The sequence below is a fragment of the Malus domestica genome, chromosome 16 (assembly GCF_042453785.1).
Source record: "Malus domestica chromosome 16, GDT2T_hap1".
Classification (NCBI taxonomy): Eukaryota; Viridiplantae; Streptophyta; class Magnoliopsida; order Rosales; family Rosaceae; genus Malus; species Malus domestica.
In genome coordinates this window covers 4,701,042-4,721,287 of record NC_091676.1, presented here as the reverse complement: position 1 = coordinate 4,721,287, position 20,246 = coordinate 4,701,042, and the positions used below count along the sequence as shown (strand labels likewise).

The 20,246-nt window shown below is 38.9% G+C and overlaps 4 protein-coding genes across 4 annotated transcripts; all 4 read right to left on the bottom strand.

Moving 5' to 3' along the window:
- Positions 1-67: 67 nt before the first annotated feature.
- LOC103402864 (serine/threonine-protein kinase VIK) lies at positions 68-4,081 on the bottom strand. The gene is made up of 11 exons (XM_008341634.4): positions 3,591-4,081; positions 3,389-3,463; positions 3,163-3,279; positions 2,577-2,671; positions 2,078-2,198; positions 1,880-1,959; positions 1,496-1,555; positions 1,170-1,291; positions 977-1,062; positions 755-870; positions 68-467 (listed from the first exon to the last, which is right to left on the bottom strand). Exons 1-11 carry the CDS (start codon positions 3,885-3,887, stop codon positions 338-340), a joined length of 1,299 nt encoding a protein of 432 aa, XP_008339856.1. The 5' UTR covers positions 3,888-4,081; the 3' UTR covers positions 68-337.
- A 2,627-nt stretch (positions 4,082-6,708) lies between these two features.
- LOC103416507 (uncharacterized) lies at positions 6,709-11,024 on the bottom strand. Its single transcript, XM_008354752.4, has 5 exons — positions 10,275-11,024; positions 7,719-7,818; positions 7,467-7,587; positions 7,227-7,322; positions 6,709-7,102 (listed from the first exon to the last, which is right to left on the bottom strand). Exons 1-5 carry the CDS (start codon positions 10,666-10,668, stop codon positions 6,968-6,970), a joined length of 846 nt encoding a protein of 281 aa, XP_008352974.3. The 5' UTR covers positions 10,669-11,024; the 3' UTR covers positions 6,709-6,967.
- Positions 11,025-12,495: 1,471 nt separating this feature from the next.
- Positions 12,496-14,592, bottom strand: LOC103431907 (vesicle transport v-SNARE 12-like). The gene is made up of 5 exons (XM_029096529.2): positions 14,264-14,592; positions 13,923-13,981; positions 13,616-13,804; positions 13,119-13,289; positions 12,496-12,829 (listed from the first exon to the last, which is right to left on the bottom strand). Exons 1-5 carry the CDS (start codon positions 14,358-14,360, stop codon positions 12,677-12,679), a joined length of 669 nt encoding a protein of 222 aa, XP_028952362.1. The 5' UTR covers positions 14,361-14,592; the 3' UTR covers positions 12,496-12,676.
- A 226-nt stretch (positions 14,593-14,818) lies between these two features.
- Positions 14,819-17,411, bottom strand: LOC103402861 (26S proteasome non-ATPase regulatory subunit 11 homolog). Its single transcript, XM_008341631.4, has 2 exons — positions 17,243-17,411; positions 14,819-16,379 (listed from the first exon to the last, which is right to left on the bottom strand). The coding sequence occupies exon 2, from the start codon at positions 16,351-16,353 to the stop codon at positions 15,085-15,087; it is 1,269 nt and encodes a 422-aa protein (XP_008339853.1). The 5' UTR covers positions 16,354-16,379; positions 17,243-17,411; the 3' UTR covers positions 14,819-15,084.
- Between the last annotated feature and the right edge of the window lie 2,835 nt (positions 17,412-20,246).

Below are 20,246 nucleotides of genomic sequence, written 5' to 3'. Positions count from 1 at the left end.
AATATACATCTCTTCTCATCGTTACTTAAAGAATAGAACAAATAATGGTTGAAAGATGATAAGGAGATTGTCAAGTCAAAACATGAAAATTCTTACACGTTAATTTGGACAAGTTTGTAAGACAACGACGTACTGTTATGCAGAAAAAAAAGAGAAAGGAAAAATGCCGTTCACAATAAGAATCTGAAACAGAATAGTAGAACGCTAGTCGCAACAATTACTCTCGCAAGATTTCGCGGTTTAATCTATTCACAATCCCAGTGCAGATCTGGAACTACAAGTGAGTGGCAGAGGATCACTTTCACTTATGTACCTGGCAACGTCGATACTTTCAAATTTACGCATTAAATATGTTCCAGTGATGGTCTGCTTGTAGAACTTTTTCCTTTACCTTCTCAAGCCTTTTGAGAATGTCCAAGAAAGAAGGCCTCTGGTTCATGTCGGCAGACCAACACTGCTCTATTAACCTGTAAAACAATCGACGGAAAGAAGTAAGCAACCCGGATTTTGAGTTTTAGTGGATATATTAAAAGCATTAGGATCTTTAATTTAATTAGCAACCCAATGCCACTCTTTTTTTTGAGAAGAAACCCAATGCCACTCTTTCAGAATGATGTTAAGGTAAGAGATACAAAATGCGAAATTTTGTTGAACATGTGGACGTAGTTTTGGATTTAAGATGGGGCAATGCAAGTGGAATAACACCAACGAAGGGAACATTTTGGATGGCTGAAAAATTACAGAATCGACTTACTCTTTCAGTTCCGGGGTGTGACCTTTTCCATGAAACAAAGGCCTGTGTCCTTCCGCCACATATTTGGCTGCTTCATAAGGCTCGTAATTCGAAAGTGGTGGGTCCCCTTCAAGCATCTGCATCAGTTGAGAGTGTTATAAATCGGGCCTGGAATTGAACAATTTGACATCTTTTCCTTTAAGGGTTAATCTGAATTTGATATCTAGCAGAAACCAACTTTACCTCGTATAGTATCATTGCAAAAGAGAACACGTCAACCTTCTTATCATATCTCCGGTGCCTAAAAACTTCAGGAGCCATATAGCGGTCTTTTGTTTGTTCCGAGGCAAAACACAAAGAACGAGTTTTATTGCAATAATTTATTTTATTTAATAGTAACTTGTACTCAATATTGAACTTTTCAGAAGACACTCACAACTTCCAGTTTCGCCAGTCATCTTGTATACATCATGAGAATTCTGAACCTTGATGAGCTTGCTTAATCCAAAATCTCCAACTTTTAAATGGTCGGCACTAGAATTGACTAAGAGAACATTCCTGAGATAAATAAACAAAATTCAGAAGTACAAATAGAAAATACTGCGAGCAAGCCACATTTTCCCAGTGATGGAAACAGACTAGAGAAATAGAAATGGAAACTCGTAAAATTGTACAAATCCAAAGTTTCTTTCATCCTGTGCAGACACATCATCTACGCCATTGTATTAATTAAAGACATTCTAGCATAAAAAATCAACTTACCTTGGTTTTAGGTCTCGGTGAATTATAACATTTGGCTCATTGTGAAGATAAGCCATGCCTCTGGCCATGTTGAAATTTAGAAATATTAGTAAAATTGTCAAAAACGACTGATTTCTACATGTTCATAATAGTAAAAAGTAACCGTTTTTTTTTAGATTAAGAAAAGCACACATTTTCATGTAATAGTATGATTCCAGTCTCTGCATTTTCCAAACAGCAGATGTACTGAAAACTGAAATTGGAGAATCTACTAATTTTATAGCCTTATTTTCCTTCAATGGAATGACAACATCAGCCATACATCTCTGCATGAGAAACCTCTTTCATGTCCGAAAGGGTTGCTTAAACTAAGGCAATAAGTTGATTGAACTTTTATTTAAGTACCTGGCAATATCCAAAGCAAAGTTAATTGCCGTTGTAGGACTAAGTGCACCCTTGTCCTTGAGGTACTGATGAAGATCACCCTAAAACAGTACACTATACGTTAATTAAGAAGCAGCGTCTTTGCAAGACACATTTTAGAAACCACTATCAAGAACTCTGACGGAATTCCAAACATAAATCAAATATGGAGAAGTATACCCCTCTTAAATACTCCGTTATTAGCATAAGGGGCTTCTTCTCAGTGACTGCTCCAAGAAATTGGACAATATTAGGATGACGAAGCTTCACTAGCAAATTAACTTCATGCCGGAAGTCTTGGCTGTATCAGGAAAGCAAAGAGCAAGTCAGAAATTTACCTTTTAATATAATGGAAATGTGGGGTAAAGAAAATATGCTGATTGTGATTTCAATTTTAAGCTTTACATTAAGGAAGCCCACCTCGCGGGATCCATAAAACTTGATATATGGAATTGATTGAATAAAGTTGTCAAATTCTAGGAAAGAATGATGCATAAATTGTTTCAAGAGCCCTCTCTCGACAAACCAAAATTTTGTCCATTTGTCAATCAAACACAGTTCATAAAATATATTAAAAAGAATGAAGTATTCTTTCAACAACAACAACAAAGCCTTTTCAACAGTAACTAAGTTGTAACCATTTTTTTATCTCGCACATAAAAGTTAAGGTGGAACTTACATCACCAATCTATCACCGGAAAGAGATGGAAGAATGCGTTTGACAGCTACTGGTGTCCCACGCCAATGCGCTTTTAAAATTTCGCCAAAAGAGCCCTACAAGCACCACACATCAGGGTGAGGCCATATCTTGCCAAACACAGCGAGATTATGGAAAAACGGAAGGAACTAGTGCGATAACACTAAATCATGAACAGACCAAAACTACTTCAGCTAGCTAAACAAAGAATAAATCCAAAAGATCAATGGCATATATCAGCAAGAAACTACATTCGGGAAAATAGGGTCCGACTTAATGGGTTATCTTTGCTCAAAGGAACCTACGCTTTGTAGCCTGCAAATGTTGAACAGTAACTACAGATTATAGTGGGTTGGGGGTAAATATACAGTATGACAACTCGATTAACATTATCGAATAACTGAAACAACGCAACATCTTAAAATCCACAGACGTGAAAATCCAAGCAACAAGATTTACATAGCAGTGCATTACAAAGCAAACCGAAAACTTAAGCAGAACGATATTCTTTTAACATATATTGCAAGATTTGGCCATTCTAAACTCGTAGATGATAAGAAATTCAGACCTTCCCAATGGTAAGTGAGCTGGAGAAGTCGAGCTCGGACGGTTCAATCTCCCAATCACACTTGTTGGGCAGAGGGGGCGGCACGGGCTTCGGTTCGAAATGACTCCCATTTTGGCCCTGCAGCATCAATAACACTCAAAACAAAGAATCAGAGCCAATCAAACCAAACAAAATTGAAAGAACTTCACTCCATGAAACGAATTATAGCTATGGAGTTTGGACTTACATAAGACAAGCCACCGTACGATTTCAGAAGCTCAATCATCTTAGGCTTCTTAGCTCCTTCTGCATCAGCCAGAGGCTGCCATCAACATCAACAAAATTAAGACCTGATTAACACATATAATCGTAATTACACACAATAAGCATTGCGTTTACTTTGATTAATAAATTAATTGAATAATTAACAGAAGATTAGGAAGAAGTACAGTGTTCTTCCAGCGATCTTGGGCGTTGACATCGGCACCATACTCAATAAGGCACTTGGCGACGTCGATCCAGCCGTGGAGCGAGGCGACGTGGAGCGGAGTGCGGCTGTCGTAGTCGCGGGCGTGGACGAGGGATTGATCCTCCTCGAGGAGCTTGCGGACGGCGACGACGTCGTTGTGGTGGGCGTGCCAGAGTATGAGGGAGGTGCGGCTGACTCGGGCCTTCTCCTTCTGCTTGTCCTTGTCGGCCGTGAAAGCACACCCGCCACCGGACGAGTCGGAAGCGTCGGAGCTCATCAGTGAAGAGCGGATCGGAGTTTGGAGTTTGGAATGTGGAATACGGGTCGGCAAATGCTCGTAATTTAATTAATTTTTAATTTATTATCTGTTATTTGTTGTTTTGGTGGAAACGGGAAGGTGGGGTGACTTTTGAGGATAGTCGGTTGGTTTTGTTGGTCATGTTCGTTCACTTTATTGGGTAGGGAGCGCAAATATGTGGGCAATGATTGTATATACAAATATGACAGAGAATTTTTCAGTGGGTCGGAAATACAATATAATAAACGTAACACTTGAACAAAAGAATTCAGTTAATTGTATTATGATACTTAGGGTACATATATTTGTGTAACAATACTTTTTATTTTACAAATAGATTAAATCAAAGGGGAAGATTCTTACTGAGGATAATCTATCACTTGATACAAAACAATAGTTAGATGCTCTCAACCAGAAGGCTCTCTTTCTAGCTTTCCTCTCCCAAGCTACAAACCTTAGATCTAATTCTCAAACGCCGCTCCTTCTTTTCCATCTCCTTTTACCACATCCCAGCCTCTCTTCCTTTCCCTTTTCCAACCTCCATTTTCAAATTCAACTTTTCCTCCGTCTCTATTTCCCTTTTAGTTTACGTGTTGCTTTACTTTTGGCCTTTTGTTTCGGATTATCTTGAGCTTTGTCTCAATTCTTCTGAGCTTATCTCATATTTGGGCTTTCATGCACTCTCTTGCTCTGATGCTACTTTCTATTGCGTGTCCTCAACCACCAACCACTGCTACTCGGCCTGGGTGCTCCTCCTCGGCGGCGCGCTTGGGTTTTGTGTGGCTATTAAAGTGTTATTAGCACCATTTAGTGGGATTATAGGAGGGCTCATTGCGCGAGTGGCTTGCTCACCTGAATTTTCTGTTAATCCAGTTGTTTCGTTGGTTCGTTCTCTTGGTGGGGGCGGTCCTGCGATGGAGACACATCTAACTTTGTGGTGGCTGGTGGTTTCCTCTCAACTTTAGGGGTTTCTTTTGTTGTTTTTCAACCGGCACTTTTGAGCCTTTCTTTTATATTTTTTTTCTCTTGTTAGGCTTGTATTTAGGTTGTGGGCTACGTTTTGGTCTCTCTTTTCTTTATAGTAGCCTTTTTGAACAAAAATCACTACTTCTAATTAAACTTCTTTATACTAGCCTTTTTATTTAGTGTGACTTAATAAAGATGCACCTTAGTGTGACTTAATTGTCTACCTAATTGTGATAAATGAAGTTTAATATATTACGTGTCATAAATGAGACCATTTATTTTTAATTAATATTTAAAAATCATTTACGTAAACAACTAAGAGGCTTTTAGATGGGCTTAAATAAGATTATTCTTGTCGTTCAAAAAAAAGAAAGATTATTCTTACATTATAACATGAGTAGTTTTATAATTCTGAATTAGATCCTCCTTACAAAACACTAACCACATTATCTACAATAATATCCATAGATTTTGCTATTGTCTACAAGCTTGCCATTTTTTCTTACTTGATGTCGGTAATGCTAGATAAGTGTATCCCTTACGTGGCTCCTTAAAAAAGGAACAACACAATAGAAGAAAACTAATGAAAATGACTTGAAAACTTTGAGTTTTAACGATAAGGACAAAATAAAGGGTAAAGTAAATATACCCAAATTAACTTTTTGTGTAAAAATGTGGTTTTTCGTTACAATGATTCTTCACTTGTAGTGAAAGGTCTTAGGTTCGATTTTCGACAAATACGAATTTGAACCACATTATTGCTAGCTCATTGTGAGGCTCGGCTCACTCCCTCCGCTTTAATGTCGATAATATCATATGTTAGTGTACAGGTAAGGAGTTGTCAATTTACCATTTGAGCTTAAATTTTAACCCGTTACTCCCCTAATTTTTTTTTATAATTAACCAATTTTCCCTTAATTTGAAATTCCCCTTGAACTTTTATAATTTGATCAATTTCCCCTTGAATTTTAATTTCTCCCCTAAACCCTAAAATTCAAATTAAAAAGTGTACAGGTAAAATAGCGGAAGAGAAGAAGAAGAAAAAGAAAAAAAAACCAATATGTTGGCCACACCTTTTTGCAATTATGAAATTAAAGTTATGAGAGAAGTTCACTAATTATAAAAGTTCATTGAATAATTGGCTAAAATTAAAATTTAACAGAGAAATTGATCAATTATAAAAGTTCAGGTGACTAATTGGCTAAATTAAAGTTTGCGAGGGAAACTAACAGCTCCTTACATGTTCGTAGGAAGAATCGACAATACTTTAATCATAATAATATGTGTACGCAGTTGCTTTGACAATATGGTGCAAAGTTTGTGTGCACCAAGTATTTGTGTGTGATTCTTTTTATTTCATTGAGATTTAAACAAGCAAGTAAACAAGATAAACAAAAAAAAGTGACTTGTCTTTATAGCCTTACTTTTTCAACGGAATCGCATACCTTTCTCACTTTGTTTTATCTTTCGGCGTTGCGTTGGTGTGCCACCATGTGAATCATGTTATTGCTAATGTTTCCAATTTGGGATTATATTCATTGAATTAACTCCGCCGCCAGATGGGTGGGAAATAGGTGAGAAATTTTAGATGTGACGTCGCACATTGTATTAGTAGTTATTTATAATTTTAGGGTAAGTGACGAAACCAGAATTTTAACCTAGAAAAGCTCCAAAAGTTTCAATCTAAAACGCTCTTCTGATTTCACAAAATTACTTTGTTGCGTGATGAGCAACTGAACACATCGTTTGAATACGATATAGTGCCGTCCCCATCATCCTCTTCCTTAAACCTAAAACCAAGCCTCTTGCCTGAACTCCACATGAGCTACCAACATCAAATGAAACCCGATGAAGGGAATTAATGTTACAAGATCGAAGACTCAAAGTTATATACGACCGACGCATACAATAATTCAGTATGCGAAATGCAATCGAGACAATGAGCGTTGAAAAACCCCAGAACTTACAACGAATACATACATATATATATATATATATAAATACAGTTTACAGATCCGGGGTATGTATATGAGTTGTATAGAAGAATGCTTTCTTAGACAAATATTCAGTTTCAGGCAGGAATCGAGTACTCTTTATGGGTCTTGTTCGTCTTCAAGCGAGCGCTTTCGAGCCCTAAGGTTGAGCTCCAGGCTTTGAGGCAGAGGAGGGCTTATTCCGCGACGGAACAGAACTGCTAAAGCTCGCATTTTCTGGCAGAGATCGAATACCTAAAGTTACAACACAACGAAACAATTGTTGTTAGAATTCAGCAAAATGTGCATCCATCATCGTTCAATTGCAATTTCGCGATGCTAAAAAAGCCAAATTTAAAGACGGGTCTATATTTCTTACTGATGAGGCCTCTATTTCTGCAACACCTTCACAACCTTTACCTCCTCCTTGCAACAAGTCACAATACCTTACAGCTTCGTTCTCATCCTCGAAAACCTACAAATTCCGTTGAAATTTCAAAAAATATGCAACCGTAGATGCAACAAGAGAGATTTATTAATCCCTAGATGAAAACTTCACACGACACCAACAATCCAAGCATTTACACAATTGGCAAGAAGAAGAGAGAGAAATACTTACAAGCACTCCATCTCTAATATCCTCCACAAGCATCTGGAACTTTGTCTCGTTCGTCGGCTGTTTCTTTTGATTCCACTTCCCTCTTTTCGAGAACAGTTTCCCAAGCTCCGTTTCAACTTCGCTGTCACATATAAACCACCAATATTTCACCACACCTAGTGACTCATTGAGGCCACAAATAACAAGAATTAAAGCCTACCAAAGAGAAAGGTAACAGACACACAGGAGAGAGAGTGAGCAGAGGAAGGAGACCTGTGATTTCTTCGGGTTTTCATGGTGCACAACTGGTTTTCCCTCTGGGTTAATACATACACAGGCTTGGAACGTCCTCTCCAAGGGTTGGCCTCCAATACTGAACCAAGATTTGTGTACACAGAGATTAAATCACATTCATCCAACAGACAACTAATGTGATGGTAATGCTCATCAGCACTCAAGGTGGTGAGAAAAAAGCACCATTACTCGGGATGCTACAGTGACAGTATCGTGCACTAAGCTAGTATCCCAAGCCAATGAGAGATTTTTTTAGTGTGCCTGGAAGATGGCCACATATGTCATATGTCATTATACAAGCAGAGCACACATGAAAAACAAATTCCTTCCACTTGTTTAATGACATATGGATATGGCCATACCGCCCCGTATTCTGACCACATTAAAAAATATCTCCACACCAATTACGATAGTATCCCAAAGCCAATCATGCATCGTCATAAACAAGTTTTCGCAACTCTTTCATTTGCTTTGCATAATTTGCATGTGTATTCAATTTTTGGAAATAAGAAAAAACAGAGTATAGATCATGTGCGAATCAAGTTAAGTTTCTATATCATATAGCACTAATTTAAGCAAATGAATCACGAATTAACAAGCCAATGAGAGATTTTTTTAGTGTGCCTGGAACATGGCCACATATGTCATATGTCATTATACAAGTAGAGCACACATGAAAAACAAATTCCTTCCACTTGTTTAATGACATATGGATATGGCCATACCGTCCCGTATTCTGACCATATTAAAAAATCTCTCCACACCAATTACGATAGTATCCCAAAGCCAATCATGCATCGTCATAAACGAGTTTTCGCAACTCTTTCATTTGCTTTGCATAATTTGCATGTGTATTCAATTTTTGGAAATAAGAAAAAACAGAGTATAGATCATGTGCGAATCAAGTTAAGTTTCTATATCATATAGCACTAATTTAAGCAAATGAATCATGAATTAACAAGCCAATGAGAGATTTTTTTAGTGTGCCTGGAACACGGCCACATATGTCATATGTCATCATACAAGCAGAGCACACATGAAAAACAAATTCCTTCCACTTGTTTAATGACATATGGATATGGCCATACCGCCCCGTATTCTGACCACATTAAAAAATCTCTCCACGCCAATTACGATAGTATCCCAAAGCCAATCATGCATCGTCATACACGAGTTTTCGCAACTCTTTCATTTGCTTTGCATAATTTGCATGTGTATTCAATTTTTGGAAATAAGAAAAAACAGAGTATAGATCATGTGCGAATCAAGTTAAGTTTCTATATCATATAGCACTAATTTAAGCAAATGAATCACGAATTAACAAGCCAATGAGAGATTTTTTTAGTGTGCCTGGAACATGACCACATATGTCATATGTCATTATACAAGCAGAGCACACATGAAAAACAAATTCCTTCCACTTGTTTAATGACATATGGATATGGCCATACCGCCCCGTATTCTGACCACATTAAAAAATCTCTCCACACCAATTACGATAGTATCCCAAAGCCAATCATGCATCGTCATAAACGAGTTTTCGCAACTCTTTCATTTGCTTTGCATAATTTGCATGTGTATTCAATTTTTGGAAATAAGAAAAAACAGAGTATAGATCATGTGCGAATCAAGTTAAGTTTCTATATCATATAGCACTAATTTAAGCAAATGAATCACGAATTAACAAGCCAATGAGAGATTTTTTTTAGTGTGCCGGGAACATGGCCACATATGTCATATGTCATTATACAAGCAGAGCACACATGAAAAACAAATTCCTTCCACTTGTTTAATGACATATGGATATGGCCATACCGCCCCGTATTCTGACCACATTAAAAAATCTCTTCATGCCAATTACGATAGTATCCCAAAGCCAATCATGCATCGTCATACACGAGTTTTCGCAACTCTTTCATTTGCTTTGCATAATTTGCATGTGTATTCAATTTTTGGAAATAAGAAAAAACAGAGTATAGATCATGTGCGAATCAAGTTAAGTTTCTATATCATATAGCACTAATTTAAGCAAATGAATCACGAATTAACAAGCCAATGAGAGATTTTTTTAGTGTGCCTGGAACATGGCCACATATGTCATATGTCATTATACAAGCAGAGCACACATGAAAAACAAATTCCTTCCACTTGTTTAATGACATATGGATATGGCCATACCGCCCCGTATTCTGACCATATTAAAAAATCTCTCCATGCCAATTACGATAGTATCCCAAAGCCAATCATGCATCGTCATACACGAGTTTTCGCAACTCTTTCATTTGTTTTGCATAATTTGCATGTGTATTCGATTTGTGGAAATAAGAAAAAACAGAGTATAGATCATGTGCGAATCAAGTTAAGTTTCTATATCATATAGCACTAATTTAAGTAAATGAATCACGAATTAACAAACAGATAAATCACGATTAATAGTTAATTAACTTATTAATCGCTCAAAAAACTCACAATCACCAAAATCTCAATTCTCAAACGATTCATAAAAGCAGGAGCAGCTATGAACTTAATTCGTACCATCGTAGCTGCTGGAATCGAAGGTCTGCTGGAGGTGGCGGCGCATGTCGTAAGCACGAGACGACACGCGTTTCACGAACTCATCGGACGTGGAAGGGATATTACCGTCGAGGTGAAGCGCTCTCTCCACCTGCTCGCTTCCGTCGTCGTCATCGCCATCCTCGTCGTCTTCCTGCGCAGCGCCACCGCCGCCGGCGGACCGGACGAACCTCCTTCTGGAATAGGGAGAGCAAGGCACGCCGAATACAGACGAGGAGGAGGAGAATCGGCAGAGACTTCGATTGTGCAAGCTGCCGAGCGAAGAAGAAGAAGGGGGAGGCATCTGGCGGCGCCGTGGACAGAGAGGGTTGGTGACTACGGAGGGCAGCACTTTTACCGATGAGAGAGAATCCATGGATGATGCTCGTTTGGGCCGTAAATTAATAAAATCTGGTTCAAAATTGCAATTATGTATGGGTCAAATCCCTCTCCCTCTCTCTCTGGGTTGGTCCGGTTCGGTGGGTGGTGGGTGGTAGGTGGTGGAGCTTAGAAGGTGAGACAAGGAAAGGAAGGAAGGAAAATTTGGGTTGTGAATCTCAACGAATCTGCCTGAGGGATATTTTTCTCTCCGGTCCAGTCTTTGGAGCTCTCTGTCTGTGCTGTGGTGGTGGGTCCACGAGAATTGCTTCCTTGCTTGAAACGGGACTATGTTTGCGGAATGAGAATTCTCTCCAGAACTGACACTTTGGAGTGTAAGGATCTTGAAATTTAAGACTTTGATTTGTGTGAATGAGAGATCGAAGCACTTAATTTGTGTAAAGTGGATCAGAAAAATGAGTTAATGGGAACGTCAAATTCTATTTGCACGGTCCGAATTATTTGATTCTTAAATTTCGAACCCTGAAATCCAAAGATGATCTCTATGCATGTTTGTGCACCTGTTTACTCGTGATTAATTGAAAATAAAATACAAAATTGTTCACGATTAAACTTATTTACCAACGAAGCCTGTCAACATGTAATCGTAAAATTATACAAGATCTTAATAAAAGCACCTCCAACAAAAATGTTTACGCCATGACATAAAATATAAGGAAAACTAATGAAAATGGCTTGAAAACTTTGAATTTTAATGATAAGGACAAAATAAATGGTAAAGTGAATAGTATCAGGATTGACTTTTTAGTATAAAAATGTGGTTTTTCGTTAAAGTGAACAGTACCGGGAGATTTTCGTTAAAGTTCCCTAAAATATATTCCGTGAGAGATGCATTCATAAATTATGTTAGTTGCCCAAAGGAAGTATGCAACTACATACACAAACAAAAATCACGATCAATTCTTAATTAATATTCAACTAACCCAGATTAAGAACCCCTAAACATAATTAAAACAACTCGATGTGTTTTCTATCGCCATCGCCATGCATGCAGAACTGGCAGTATTGCTTGGTTCTGGCCAAATCAAACTCCGATATTTAGATATTAAGTTCATAACGAATCCAGATGTTTTTTTCGGGTGAGGAGTTGACAAGTACATGATCGTCATGCAAGTGGACCTCGCAATATTTATGGTTCTTAGCACAATCGTACTCCTGACGGAGTACCGGGAATTTTCCGGTACTCCACCGGCTGGGACTGGGCGTCAACAGGCTGCCGGTTGGGAGAAAGGCAGCACCGCAATTATACGGCGGAACATCTTGGAACCATCCCGCGCACATATCAAAATCAGCTGATACAAAAAATGACACGTTTTTCTTTTGATGCCCCTCGCTTGATAGGGTAGGAAACGGAAAAGGATCGAGTTCCGTTGGTTCACAGTAAATATCTATATAACCCGTAGCGTGTTGCTGTTTGAAGGCTTCCCCGAAGTAGTTTTTAAGGGAAAAGTGGTATTCTTGGGCTCCAAGGCAACTCCACGCGCCGCCTACGGTGTCCGGGAGTAACATTACCGACGAGAAAATCATCAAGCATACCAAACGAGCCGTTATACTGTTATTCTCCATCGTATTCAGTCCGACAAAGTCCGAAGCAGTGGAGTTGTTGATGCGAGCATATGCTTTGTTTATTAACGAGCTATGAGGAAGGGGTATGCTCATTAATCTGCTTGAGTTAACGGTTTAAATTGAGTAAAACATTCGTCAACTACTAATCCGTTACTACTAATTTTGATTTAAACAGTTCTTCAATACTCTCGTTTGTTTCATAATCTATACGTTTTTCTTTCTTTCAACAGAGATTAAATTGAGCAACGTTAAGCACGTATTAATTGGATAGTAAAAAAAGACTAATGACAGAGTGGAATACGGGGAGAATATGATAAGAATGTGACTCATAATTCAGGCAACAAAGCATATACAGATACAACATTTTGAATAGAGATAAAGTTACCAGTACCAGATATGGTATCCGTATCAGGTATCCGTTAATGAGAAAGCTTAAAGTACAGAATAAAGAGGATTGCAACGATAAGAGCTCCGATAACTGAGCCGATGATCCATTTATGCTTCGTCATCCTCCGCGACATGGCAGTTAAAACTCTTTTACTCTTGTCAATGGCGTCATCTACTGCATTAAGCTGCAAAAGAAAAAGGAGAACACACACAGATTAACAAATTCACTAATGCAGCTGCCTTGTTTGCATTGTATGTCGGATTTCAGAGGACTATCGCCACATTATCTTGGGTTTTTGGTGCACTACCAGTGGAGTTATGAGCTCCACTTCATGTATAAGGTCTTTGGTTCGTCAACAAGAAAGTTTAGGAATGAATCTGGTTATGAATTCGACATCAGGAAAGTCGAACAGAAGTCTAAGTGACAATGAACCTTAAGTTAAGCAGAAACGTGATTAAAAAGTTAAAACTTACTTTTTGATGGGAATGCAGGAGAGTTTCCCGCTGTTGATGCAAATCTTGGAGAATGGAAACACCAAGCTCTTCGGTTTCCAATATCGTTCTTCTACTCTGTGTGATTCTATCACTTGATTCATTCAATCTCTCAACAGACATTGTCATTCTCTCTCTTTGATCAGAAGAAACCTGTTTCATTGTCCATAAATCATCAAGAAAATTTGTTGTATTCTACTGAAGAAAAAGCAATGAAAGATAAACATTACATCTATCCTGTAAATAGTACACCGAGAATAAAAGAAAACGGCCTAGTAGAAGCCGTTGTCATAAATCAAGACGAAAGCTATGCAAGAACGGGCACCCTAGGTAGTTGGGAATTAGATTTCAATTACAGCATGTCAAGCATAAATGTGTAAAATTCATCGAATCAAATATGCTTTGGTAAAAACTTCTCAATCAAGGAAGTGTACAATGTCCAATGAAAGTGGAATGATCCAAACAGCGTCCATACTTACCGCATGCGCATCAGCCATTCCTGCCTCCAGCAGTTCGTCACGAGCAGCCTGACTGGCATCAGGCGATGCCACTCTTTTGATTTCCCTTTTCAACTTATTGAGATCAGATTTATACTCCCTTAGCTTAGCAAGAAGCACCGCCTTCACGCTCGGCTGCAAGCTTCTGGCTTCGAGGTCCATTTTCCGAATCTGAGAAAACAAATCACATCACTCGTTCGCTTAAACAAACAATGAACGTATATAAACCCCAGAAGCTTTCCAGTAAAAGCAAAAACAAGTGAAATTTGTATGTTGTGCAGCATATTACCAAAGCTTCGGCATCATCCAGTCCAATTTTAATCTCAGAAAATTTCTGCTTCTTCTGCTCTGCAATTCACATTGATCAAAACCAACCCATTTCATAAAATGATCAGAACTACCCAAAAACGATCGGATCAAACACACGGTGGCTTAAAGGACCGGAATTGCACAAAGCAACCCAACAAACACTTGAACAAAAAACTACCCAATAAACCCCCAAAAGAAATCCCTTAATTAATGTTACTAAATTACTAATTGATTAATAAAACACATAATTAAGAAGATTAGGAGCTAATCTCACAAACTCATGTCGCTAAATCGGCAGAAAACGGAATAACAAAACAGTACCATAGTCGGGAAGAAGGGCGGCGGAGTTGGATTTTCGCGAGAGGTTTGCGGAGAGCTCGCAGTACTGACGCTCATAGCCTTCGAATACCTCACTCATCTCGATTACTGCTTTTACTGCGCGGCGCAGAAATCTGGTAATTCAATTGGGATTTTGGGAATCGGGAAGGCAACGATCTGGGCGTTGGAGGATCGGGGGTTGTCCTCAACGTCGATGTTCAGATTTTGGTCTTACGGAAATCCAGATTCGACTTGGAAAGGCTCCGTGAAAAATAAACAGACGTCTACTTCTCACTCCCTATCTATCTCTCTTCGTTGACAGTTAAAAGACGTCCGTTAGAGTCCGGAGTTTCATTTTTGCCCTTGTGACGCAGCGTTTTGAGCATTTTGACAACACAACAAACCACAGTAAAAGTAGTCTCAATACAAGTTCCTTTTGTGGGAAGAGGATCCGCTCCGGACCTTAGAATCCGAAGCCTTCTCATTAAGCAATTTAGGTAACTAATTGGTGTGCAAGTCAAATCAAGACCGTTAATTGTATGTGGTGGGCCAAGAAAATAAATTAATTGAAACCGTTGAATTTAATTTGCGGTCCAGATTGTTTGATGCGGAGGCTCCTGACACTAAGATCCGGAATGGATCCTCTTTCCCTTTTGTGTTAAATGAAATTCTCCAAATGGTAGAACCTTCCAAACTCACAAGTACAATTTAGTCTAAAACAACGAAAATAAAGGACTTCTGCTGGGATATCACAGGATTGACTCAAAAGTATAACCAAAAGAAATAAAGCAACGGCGAGAAACAGCCTCCTTGACCGTACAAGCTCACGCCATTATCTTCGCAGACCTCACGTAGAGGCTGTCCACGACCTTGCCGATGTTGGATATGGTCTCCAACGTTGCAGGGTATATTGCATCTGTCTTTGGATCGTCAAAGATGATGAGGCATCCAGCGCCCTGGTCCAAAGTCCCTGCAAACTTCTTGTCCAAAATCATCTGAGACAGTTTCTTCTCCACATGGTCGATTGGCAGTTCAATCAGTTCTGCAATGTGAGCAATCTCCACCCTTGAGAAAGGCTCGATCAACCTGCAGAGATTCTGTTCCAACAGAGTGTCGTACAGGGAGGAGAGGTGCCTGTGGACAATAGGGTCTTCCTCTAGCTGGGCCTTGAAATCACGAAGAGCAGTCTCAAAAAGCTTCAAAGAACGCTTCGAGTGAGCATCAGCAACCGCTTTCATAGCATCCAGCTCAGGTCCCAAGTACTGCAGGCCCGCTTTTGATGATATTATACCTGCCACATCATCAGCCTGGCTCACCATAATTTTGCACAGCAACATATACTTGAGGCTAAATACAGCCCGAGGATCTTCAAGAGCATTAAAGGCTTCAAATGCTTCAAAGAAATAACTGTAAGCAGTCTTGTAGTCCTTCTCTTCTGCGTGAAGGATCCCGCTCTGCAAATCAATAGTTCCTTGCTGAGCTGGAGGCACATATATAGAATTGGCTGCTGTTCTTGCAGCTGTGAGTGAAGCCTTGGCTTTAGGGAGATTTCTCAAAGAAAAGTGGAGCTTACTCTCCAACAAATCTATGTCCACAAGAAGAAGCTTGTCATCTAGCCTTCTCACTTCCTTGATCAAGCCCGATAGGAGTGTTAGTGCTTCTGAGTACTCCTTGCTTTCCATCAAAAGAGATGCAAGCCTGGCCTCCACTCGCTGTCTAAGGAAAGTTCGCTTCTCATCACGGGTCCACTGCACCATTTCTTTGCAAAGGGAAATCTGAAGTTCCGATGTGTCTGGTATCTTAGCAAGTGCATCAATAATAATGCGGACAATTTTTGCAGTTTTCGCCTTGGGAATCAAGTTAAAAAAAGGCCTCAACTGAGTGAGGAGGTTACGAAGATCATCTGCCCGATTTTCTTGTCTTAAAAGATCCGAAAGATTTGTGATGGCCTGCTCCTTTATCCGTATAGCTTCAGGAGATGCTGATGGGTTTTCAAGAACACGATAAAGAATAGAGATGGATTCAGATGGAGCTTTGGCCTCTAAAGCCTGAGCAATCGAATCAGTGGTTGCTGGGAGATACGATGAAGACATTCTCAATGCTTTGAACTATCCAAGTCCTGCAGAAATGGAACAGACCAAAATATTAAAATCATATAGCAAATTACATCAGGCAACAAATATCAAAATTAAAGTGGGATCAGTTAGGATCCCAAGCAGTTACAAATCTCTTAAGAACTCTGACGTGCTGGGTGCATTTCCTTTTAATATAACACGCAAAGAAAAATGCTACTTAAATTCAAATTCTACAGCACCACAAATTCATCTAGCTGACCCAGTTAAACTTTCGAGAACCCATGAAATCTTCAATCAAGTAAGATCTACATGGCTAGTCTATAGTTTCTTGTTCACCTGCTTATTTATATCTTTCACTATGACGCACCAACGATAATCGATATCTAGCACCGTAAAGGCATACTTAGTATATCGCTTTGTCAACATCACAAACTGGGTTTTCGATAACATTTGGTAATCTACAATATAACTTCGTGAGCCAACAATAATGGCATCCTGCAGTTTTCAAGGTTCAACGTTGCTTCAAGTACTCAGACACCCATTAATAAACAAAATTCAAACCGAAAACAAAAAAATCGAACTCGAACGTCAACGAACAAACATAACAATAAAAATGGAACAAAATCAGGGAGCGTGATGATTAAAGATAGTACAAATTCAGCAACACATCAACATTCGAGCAAAATCGGATGAAGATAGAGTAAAAACATACTACCCACAGGTCAACGCAAGTCGGAGACGAGAAAACCCCTAAAATTCTAGCAGAAAGCAGATATGAACATCAAATATTTGAAATTGAGAAAAAAGCCCTAAAAGTAGAACGAACCCCTAATTTGAAAAATACCAAAAAATTAAGCCTAAATTCAGAGAATTTCAAGTAAATGGGATCGCAGGAAAGAGAGATTACCCGGTTGACCTAGGGATTTTGACGAGCTTTAAGAAATAGCGAAGGCGATGCGCAGAGGATGACGGTTTGGCGAGAAGCCCGATTTGTGAAAGTCCCAACTCTTAAGTAAAGGCTCAGCCATGCGAGTGGGAGTCTCTTTTCTCTCACTTCTTCTTCTTCTTTTTATTTTTTATTTTTTATTTTTTTAACAAAAGATATTATCTAACGGAAATGAGGTGGATTTAAACTCATAATAAACTAGTAATAATATGATTCAAATTTATCTTTGGTGAGAATCGAACATATGACCTCTCACTTACAAGTGAAAAGGAAAACGAAATCGAACTTACAACCTCTCACTTACAAGTGAAAGGGAAAACTATCTAAAATTTATCACTTACAAATGAATAAGAAAACCACTAAACTGTACTAAATGACTCTTTTTTTTTCTTTTTCTTTTCAGTGGTGTGCTGTTTATTTCCTATTGAAGTGTAATTTATCTGGTGGACTACAGCCGTATGGAATTAAACCTCCTGCCCACCAAAAAAATTGCCCTTTTCTTTTTTTCTCAAGGAAGAAATAAAATATCAAAATTAAATAAATGCAGGGGTAAAAGTTAAATATAAAAAAAAAAAGGGCTTAAAATAAATAGAATATAAAAAATAAAATAATGCGGAAACGAGTGTAGAAAAATTAAAATGCAACAGGAATATGGTAGCGTCTCGGACGAATGGTACGGTGTCATCTAACTTATTTGTTTAATGTTTCATATATGACAATGTACCATTAGACCGAAACGTTGCAACGGCTCCAAAGAGTCAGAGGAGTCTCTCCCTACTTTTGGGCTAATTGCTAGCTAAAAGCCCCAAACGATTGTCGTGTGAGATTGTGGCCCAGTTTGTTCTTGGGCTGGGTTATAATATTTTTTAGGCTCTTCATTATTTTGAACCGACCGAAAAAAGAAATATTTACCAAAGAAAAGAAAATTAATACAGATGAAGTGTAGATCCAAAATAAAAGTTGAATGAAGGGTTCTCATCTCCTTTTCTTTCACCAAAATTCGTCTCCTCCTATGAACAATAGAAGGAAAATATCTCGAATGATAGAGCATAATTTTGATGTATATTAAATTATAATTGTCCAAATTTTATCCAGCTCGCATTTAATTTAGTAATATATATTTTTTTTCCAACGTGAGACGATGTTCGAAGTTCAAATTTCTGTTCATGTGGTATCATTTTCATTAACTAACTCAGTACAAACATATACGTTTCAATGTAGACTACTTTCACATTTTGCAATTTTTCTTTACTCGACATAATACTAAATGATAAAAAATTAAATGACTAAAATTGAAATTAAAACATTTAACAATTGAATTCTATGTAACATTAAAGCCATTCCCCACATTTTTCATCTTTCAAAGATTTGATGTGACAATAAAGGATAATATTGGCATTGCTCATGAATTGTTCCACTTTCTAAAGCTTCGAAAAACGAAACGTAAATTTGAGATGGGAATTAAGCTGGACATGCATAAGGCCTATGATAGAGTGGAGTGGGATTTCTTGGAGGTGGTGATGGAGAAGATGGGCTTTTGCACGAGATGGAGTTCTCTCGTGATGGGGTGTGTGAAATCTGTTGATTTTGCGGTGATTTTGAATGGGCAGCCGGGTAGGAGGTTTGTTCCATCTAGGGTTATTCGTCAAGGCGACCCGTTATCCCCGTATCTTTTTCTCCTGGTTAGTGAGGTGTTATCTATGCTCATCCAAGTGGCGATTGATAGGAGGGATCGTATGGGCATTTGTATGAATCCTCCTGGCTCGGTTTTCTCACACTTATTTTTTGCCGATGATACTTTGATTTTCCTTAGGGCGGATCGTCAAAACTGTGATAATCTTGTCAAGATACTTGATGGTTATTGCTTGGCTTCAGGACAACAAGTGAATCTTCAGAAGTCTTGTATCTTCTTTGGTGCTAACATCCCGAGGGGTATATCTGCAGAGCTTAGTCAAGTTCTTGGCATGCACATGGTGGATGACCTAGGGACGTATTTGCGTTTGGCGTCTATCTGGAACCGCTCTAAGAAGCAAGGCCTTGCTTATATCAAGGGGAGGATCTTAGAAAAAATTCCAAGGTTGGAAACAATGCACTATCTCACAAGCTGGTAAAAAGACTATGATTAAGGTTGTGTTGCAAGCTATTCTTTCGTACCCTATGAATTTGTTTAAATTTCCTACTACTTTGTGCTCGGAGATGGATTCTTTAATTGCTGATTTTTGGTGGGGGAAGCAAGGAGGGAATAAGGGGATTCATTGGGTTTCTCGGGAGCTTTTGGGATTGCCGAAACATGTGGAAGGTATGGGCTTCCGTAATTTCAAGGATTTTAATGATGCCCTCCTTGCTAAGCAGTGTTGGAGGCTGGGGATGAATCCTAACTCCTTATGGGTCTAAGTTATTAAAGCCTGTTATTTTCCACACTGCTCGTTTTTTTAGGCCACATGTGGTGGTCGAGCCTCATGAGGTTGGTCAAGCTTATTGGTGGACTGTGACATCCTTCTCCAAGGTGCCCACTGGCAAATCTTGAATGGGGCTAATGTTAGAGTTTGGCGTGACAGATGGCTTCATTCTCTCCCGCTCGGGCACCCTATTCCTCCAAGTAACGTGCAAGTTTTTAGGAACTTGTGTGTTAGCTCTCTAATTTGTGGACCTTCTAGGTCTTGGGATTTTGACTTTCTCAAACCTTTTATTTCTCATGATGAGTGCTAGGTGATTTATGATACTTGTATTGGTGATCATTTGCGTCATGATCGCCTGGTGTGGCTGGACACGAGGAATGGTCTTTATACTGTAAGATCGGGTTATCATTGGGTGCATTCTCGTGTAGTGCCAGTGGTGACTAGGGTTACGTCCTCCTCGTACGTGGTTCTTTCTACAGTTTGGCAGGCTATTTGGAAGGTGAATACCCCTCCCCCCCCTTCCCTGGAAAATTCATTGCTTTATATGGAAGGCGTTGACCCGAGCT